The 7,396-nt window shown below is 36.5% G+C and overlaps 2 protein-coding genes across 2 annotated transcripts; both read left to right on the top strand.

The window, feature by feature from the left end:
• Positions 1–184: 184 nt before the first annotated feature.
• Positions 185–2,709, top strand: LOC111462348 (protein Iojap-related, mitochondrial). The gene is made up of 4 exons (XM_023105863.1): positions 185–591; positions 731–818; positions 1,358–1,455; positions 2,414–2,709. The coding sequence occupies exons 1-4, from the start codon at positions 292–294 to the stop codon at positions 2,489–2,491; spliced, it is 564 nt and encodes a 187-aa protein (XP_022961631.1). The 5' UTR covers positions 185–291; the 3' UTR covers positions 2,492–2,709.
• Positions 2,710–3,536: 827 nt separating this feature from the next.
• LOC111462880 (3-oxoacyl-[acyl-carrier-protein] reductase 4-like) lies at positions 3,537–7,390 on the top strand. The gene is made up of 11 exons (XM_023106674.1): positions 3,537–3,988; positions 4,269–4,411; positions 4,736–4,789; positions 5,705–5,785; positions 5,866–5,911; positions 5,995–6,089; positions 6,178–6,210; positions 6,549–6,683; positions 6,780–6,873; positions 6,960–7,042; positions 7,184–7,390. The coding sequence occupies exons 1-11, from the start codon at positions 3,796–3,798 to the stop codon at positions 7,214–7,216; spliced, it is 990 nt and encodes a 329-aa protein (XP_022962442.1). The 5' UTR covers positions 3,537–3,795; the 3' UTR covers positions 7,217–7,390.
• Positions 7,391–7,396: the final 6 nt, after the last annotated feature.

Raw genomic sequence — 7,396 nt, 5'->3', positions numbered from 1 at the left:
TTTTTTTTTTTTTTTTTTTTTTACAATATATTGAAAATTTGAGACATTAAAAAAAAAAGAAAAAAAAAAGAAGAAGAAGCTAAAAAAGCTATAAAAAAAAAAAAAAAAAAGGTTAAAAGAGGCCATTGAAAATAGCCCAGCACTGCAAGTTGGGCTGGTCCACAGACCAAGCAATAAACTCGTCGCTCTAGTCGAAAATTTTCGGCTTTCATTTCGAAGACGACGACTGGCGCGCAGGCTGAGAACTTAATTTCACGGCGGGAACCGGGATTCACCGCGCGGAGAGCTCACATGTTGGCGGCGCAAAGAATTCGATCTTCATCTGCTATCTCTTCCACGATTCGTTGTCTGCAACTATGGAATAGAGGAGTTTCTGTTCGCAACCATACTCTATCTTCCTCCACCGCTAGCTCTATCAAAGAAGGTTTACTCGATCTTCAGGAGGTTGAGACGATTCTGAATAACGTGAAGGCAGACGATGTGAGAGTGATACCAGTCCGTAAAGACTGTGATTGGGCTGATTACATGGTGTTCGCCACTGGTAGGTCTACCTGGCATGTCAAGAACATTGCTCAAGCCCTAATTTACAAGGTATGTTTATTCTTCTACATTTCTTTTTGGTTTTATTGTTCGGATGTTCCAATTAGATTCCCGAGCAGATGAATTTGAAGAAGAGATGTTTCTGATTATTGTGGCTTAATACGTGATCACGTTTTGTTTGAATCGACAGGTCAAGCAAAAGCAGAAAGGTGCTAGACAGTTAGTACTCCCCAGTGTGGAAGGGCAAGAGGACGGAAAGTGGATTGTCATCGACTCTGGTCCGTGCTACTCTCTTTAACGACTATCATACATGTTCTTATTCTTATTCTTGAACTCTGTATAAAATTTTCTTGCAGATAAACCAACTGTCACTATTTTTCTAGCATACTCGTAAACAAAATTCTACGAACTAATTCGATCCACACGTTTTTGAGTGTCGATTCTTCTGCATCTTAGCTCTCTCTACGCGACATTGCAACAGAGTTTATACTATGATGCAACGTCTCAAATTAGTTATTGTTTGTCAAACTAGTCATTCGTCCACAAGCTTTTCTAGAAATGATAATGCAAATGAAAATTATTGTAATATTCGATGATTTTTCTTTTGCCTTAGGCTTGTCTTAATAATTTATTCATCTATATGTATGCTATGTCTTTTGAATAGTTCTTAATGTTTTCTCCTAATTGCGCTTATCATCTATCTTGTAGTAGCCAACATGAGCTTAGCTTAATGATAATTGAGATCACAGGTTCAAGTCTCCATGCCTCACATTGGTCGTACTCAAATTTTTTTTTTATCAACAATAATTTCTTTCAGGTAAAGTAGTTGTTCACGCCCTTGATGAGAATGCCAGAACTTATTACAATCTGGAGAGCCTTTGGTCCGCTGATACACCGCAAGATGATTCTTCTCAGGTGATTCTTCTTGCTTTTGCCCTTTATAGAAAAACAGAGGGGAAGAACGTCATTTTTTTTTGCGCTTCTTTTCGACCTTCTTCTATTTAGAAGTTAAAATCTAAGGAACATGAGATTATCCTTTCTTGTGGTATATCTGCATTTCAAGCCTCAGATAGGTGGTTGAATGGGTAGATAGGCTCACTTAGAGGGGATGAATGTACCCTGGTAATTTCGTTTTAGAGGCACAGACAAGATTGTGGTTGGTAGTCTACATTTTAGCTACGTTTGTGATGAAGTGCTAAATCATGCTTGAATGTGAAAAGTTTCAAAATAATATATTTGAATAAAAAGTGTAAAAAATTACAATATTAATTAAGAAAATTCGAGGATTGATTGTTGAAACCTTTTAAAAACATGTTTTTAAAAGTATTTTTATCATTTGAGGATGGTCTTGGCTGGATCTCCTCTCTTTAGTTTATTTGAGCCCCGGCTGTGGCTTGGGCTAAATCAAAATAGCATTATGAGAATAGGGAGATCAAGGTTGCAGATTCAGTGACAGTAAGAGTTATTTGATCTTAGTACTAGACTAGGCAGAGTTATTATAAGGATTTCGCATAAGGATTTACTCGATGAAAGCTCGGTTTTTTTTATTTTTTATTTTTTTACCCAGAAAGAGAATTGTAGGAATTTACAAACAGACCCTCACAATTTAGAATGTAAGAGTAAACGAATGGTTAAAGACGTGTTTGAGAGACGTTTAAGATGGCAAAAGTGATTTTAATCATCTTAAAATCACTTCTAAACATACTCTGAACTTCGTTCCTATAAGTATGTGGGAGACCAGGACCAGGGATATTGTACCTTTTTTGGAAGCATTTTGCTGATTACTGCAAAAAAAATTTGACTGAAGAACCTGAACCAAACAAGAGTAAGATCGAACTCCCTTAACTAATGTCATACTCCCTTCCTTGTGTAGGAATTGGACAGAGCTTTAGTGAAGATACGCCGGAAGAACAACTCCAAGAAACCAGCACAAAAGGTTCTTAACAAGTGAAAAAGCCCTCTTCAATGAAGATCTTACGCCCCTGTTCTTTCCTTTATGTAGACTTCAAAAAAGGAAAAGAAGAAGAAGAATGATACATATTCTTCAATGTTCTTGGGAATATCGATTTCCATCTTGATTCATGAGATTTTGTGACCTTATTTTATATCTTTTTTAAAATCAAGTTTATATTTACCCTTTTCAAAACAATTTTATTTACTTTTAACTTTGTTCTGCGGTCTCTCTGTCTTGGGGCCTTTTAATTCTTTCAGTATAGCCAAATTATGAAGATGAAAGGTAAGGTTTTCTTTGGGGATTAAAAAAAATACTTTTTAACTCTTGTGAAAGTACTTTTAATTTTGTGACAATTTAATCTTTTAACTTTAGCATAACATTTTAGTTCCTGGTATGAAAAATATTGTTAAGATTTAATGAAATTTCTTATTTATTTAGATGTTGATCTGTAAACTTAATAGGAACTAAATCTATAGTCATAATAAAAGTTATATTTTTTATGTTATTTTTCACAAATTGTTACAAACTAAATTATTCATTTAGGAATGCAGTTATATGGAATTCAGTTTCAGGAATTTAATTTAATCGAATGGTTACAATTGTCAGACGGAAATTTTTTTGGATAGGTTATTTAAGTAGTGGAAACAATTTTAACAAGAAGAGTTACAAAAATTAAATAAACATTTGTATAATTTTACATATTTTGAATTAAGTTATATATTTTTAATCCTCAACCAAATTGGAAAAAAAAGGTACATTTATGTTATTATTTATATATATATGTATATATTATTTATTTTGGAGAAAAAAATAGTTCTCACTTAGAAAAGCAAATTAGGGAAAATGGTTAGGTTTAGGTTGGATAATGATTGGGGGTTGGTGGAGAGCACTTTCACGTTCCGAAGTGCACGGCGCGCAAAAATCACACAATTACCATTTAACCGGATGGCCAAAACTAGTTGTTTCGTAAGATTGTTTGTTGTTGCAGTGGCATTATCGTAATTAAGCGATTCCCACGTCAATTTACATTTTTTACCCTCCATCGAAACTCAAGCTGTTCCAAAGCTAGTTCTTCTGCGCATAGTTCCTCCACTGACTTGCTCTCACTTTGGTTTCATCACCACTCCATCGCTTACACATTGCCTCCGGAGATCCCAAATCCGTAACACGAGGTATTCACTTGCTCATTCTTTCATCTTCATAAGAACCTAATCCGTTCGCTGCTTTCATTTCTGGCTGCAATTTCGCGATTTCGTTCTGCTTCTGCGATTTTCTGTGTGTGGAGACCTCCCGGAGCTTTCATGGCGGCTATTACCGGTTCGAACGCTGTTTCTTTTAGTAAGTTTGGAATTGTTGGAAAATTTGAAGGCGGAGTTGATCGGAGAGCCAGTTCTGTTCAGCAATGGTCTCCGATTTGTGGCGGAGCTGGATCGAATCAGCTTCGAGGTTGCTTTGGCCTCCAGCTAAGGTCGAAGAGCTCTTTTGCTTCTACAGGTATGACTGCTTACATTGTATTGTGATTTTTTCTATACGTGTTTGCTTGAGCGATAAGAAGTGAGACGAGAGAGGGTGGTTACATGATTCGTCATGGAGAGTGAGTGCCATTGCTTGGCGCGTCTAAAAACTCTTAATCATCCTGCTTTTAATTGTTCGAGTTTGTCTGTTATCAGCATTCGTTGATGTAGACCACCTTTACTTTTAGGAAGATAATCCCCTAAGAAACTCTTGCCAGTGCCTGTGGAATGGCGATCTTATCTCCATAATGAACACGCAGGAATAAAAGCTCAGGTTGCTACTGAAGAACAAGTAAGCACTAAGGAAGGCCAGCAGGTGGAAGCGCCTGTGGCTATTGTGACAGGAGCCTCGAGAGGAATTGGAAGAGCCATCGCATTGAGCTTGGGAAAGGCGGGTTGTAAGGTACCTCTCTTTTCTGTTTGGGCACATAGTTCTATTACTTTTCTGATTACAAATGTTGCATAAATAAGTCTTGAAAATATTATCCTTGCCTCCTTCGATGCAGTTTTTCTTCTAGCATTCACTTTAGAGATGCAATATGGAAATTCTCTTATCGCATCCTTGCATCCAGTTACTTTATGGAGTTTTATATTTTTTTCTGCATGAGCTGAAGTATTTCCTATTTACGATTTGTTTTCAGTATACATCATTGTCCAGTCAATTTCCGTATCGTTGTATCAGTTGGAAATATTAATTCTGAATTTTCAATCAAACATAAAATTGTAGGTCCTGGTCAATTATGCTAGATCGTCAAAGGAGGCTGAGGAAGTTTCCAAAGAGGTAATTCCCCCCATTTCAGTTCTCATCTCTCGAATTGCATTTGGCCATTCTGCAAATGTTATAAAGCTTGATAGAACCTCTGGAGACTGTTTATCAAGCAGAACGCTGAAAAATATGCTGAAGCGACTTGGAAATTTCCACCCAGTTATTAGACTGATGGAAAATCTGGTTACATCAATGACTTAAGCATATTACAATTTTAGGTTCAATTATAAAGCTTAGATTATGTAGTGGTTTGACGATCTGCATTCAATTCTTATGATTGCAGTTATTGATTTTGGAACAAGGTTCAACCCAAATAGTTTTGTGAAGTCTTCAGTTTTTTTTTTCTTTCTTAAATGCGAAGGCTAGGAACGACTAAATTTGTCTTTACTAAAGGGCAAAAGGTTAAATTTGGTAGCTTTTTGTGACAACTCTTTGGTAATAAATTAATTAACCTTGTTACTAATCAATCCTCAATACCTATTTACTAACAAATTAGTGAACCTATATATTTGATTAAGCCCTAGTACTTATTTACTCTGCAAGTCCCATCACAAAGCTCTCAATATTTCACTACGCTAAACAATTCTTACAATTCTTTTACGACTAGGCATCATTTAATTTGACCAAGCGTTTTTTTTTTCTTTTTTTCTTTTTATAATTTTTTTATTTTTAAAATCATGTTACTCCAGCCTTCAGTTTAGGTAGGCTACTCCTTAAGGTCATTCTACTTTCTGAAGCATACAGTCATGGGTTTTTTTAGCTTATTATTCCTAACGTAATAAAGTGCCAACGAATAATGTTAGGACATCCAATTGCGCAGGGGTCCTATTTCCCAAACCTGCAATATCGCCGCTCAATTTCTTCTGCTAAAGATGGTAATCTGATGATTCATTTTGAAAAGATGATGATTAAATTGTCTTGTAATTGCAGATTGAGGGTTTTGGTGGGCAGGCTCTTACTTTTGGTGGAGATATGTCAAAGGAGGCCGATGTGAATTCAATGATTAAGACAGTAAGCTACTTCCCATTTTTCTGACTTGACTAGTTTATGCATTTACCTGGTACTCACTTGCATGGTTGTCATTTGTTCAGGCGATCGATGCTTGGGGAACTGTTGATATTTTGATCAACAATGCAGGTGTGTATAAATTTTTTTAACGTTCCCCAGCTTTCTGACCGATTCACTGGGTTACTTTTACCAAATACTTCCATGGAAATCAGGAATTACTCGTGATGGTTTGTTGATGAGAATGAAGACATCTCAGTGGCAGGAGGTGATTGATCTGAATCTTACTGGTGTTTATCTCTGCACTCAGGTATGATTGCATTGAAACTTTTGCTTTTACATTGAGTTTGTGGTTGAATCGTATTGTTCTTGATGTAGAGTTTATTCCTTTTTGGCAGGCAGCATCCAAAGTTATGATGAAAAAGAAGAAGGTAACCTTTACTAATCACTCTGGTATTTTCCAATTAGAAATAGGCAGCTGAGCTTAATTCTTCTGTAACTTCAGATGCAATGCGCTTTCAATTTTCTTTATAATATCTATAAAATATTTACTGCAAAAGCTACGATTGCCTCCATAGAACTTAATTAAGACACTCAAAATATTTTAAGAAATACATTCCCAATTCTCTAATTAATTTTAGTTTCGAGTTGGAATTGTGCATCTTGGCCAAAGCGTAGATGTTTTCTTCTCTCCAATTACAAACCCTCCCTTAAAAGAGCGAGAAGGGAGAGAGGAAATGTCTTACTCATTTTGAGAGGTTTTATACAGGGAAGAATAATCAATATAGCTTCAGTAGTTGGCCTCGTTGGCAATGCTGGACAAGCAAACTACAGTGCTGCAAAGGCAGGGGTGATTGGTCTTACAAAGTCCGTTGCAAAGGAATATGCCAGCAGAAACATCAACGTGGGTTTGCAATTTCCAACTTCTTAAATAAGAATTATTTCTTATGTCTGACTGCTAGCGGGCAATCTGAACCATCATAATGAAATATTGTTCCAGGTTAACGCTGTTGCTCCTGGGTTTATTGCGTCTGACATGACTGCCAAACTTGGGCCAGAGATCGAGAAGAAAATCCTGGATACCATCCCCTTGGGTAAGTCTGGGGAACGCATATTTGATTGATTGACTGTGATTTTGTTGATTCATAGTAAGATTTTTTTCAATTCCCTGTTGTTTCAGCAAGATATGGCCAAGCTGAAGAAGTCGCCGGACTTGTTGAATTCTTGGCACTTAACCCTGCTGCTAGTTACATTACAGGACAGGTCCAGAAACTTCCATTTCCTTTTTTCTCGCTTTCTTTAAACAACAATTCTAGCTATATACTCTAATATCCCTTTCCTTAACACAATTACAAAGTGAGAGTTCCCTCTTCATTTCACCCATGCTTGTTTGTTCTGCTGCAGGTTTTCACCATCGATGGTGGGATGGTTATGTAGGTGGGGCGTGGATGAAATTGGCGCAACTAAGCTCATAAGGGAAGATAGTTCAGAGTTTATATTATCAGTGGCCATGGAACTGCGGATTTTCTTACTAGATATGACCATATGCTCATTTACCATGGTTTTCTGATTCCCTTGTCAAACGATGCGTGTTTTTTTTTTTTTTTTTTTTTTTTT

The sequence above is a fragment of the Cucurbita moschata genome, unplaced genomic scaffold (assembly GCF_002738365.1).
Source record: "Cucurbita moschata cultivar Rifu unplaced genomic scaffold, Cmos_1.0 Cmo_Scf00027, whole genome shotgun sequence".
Taxonomy (NCBI): domain Eukaryota; kingdom Viridiplantae; phylum Streptophyta; class Magnoliopsida; order Cucurbitales; family Cucurbitaceae; genus Cucurbita; species Cucurbita moschata.
This window is presented reverse-complemented; position numbering and strand designations above follow the sequence as displayed.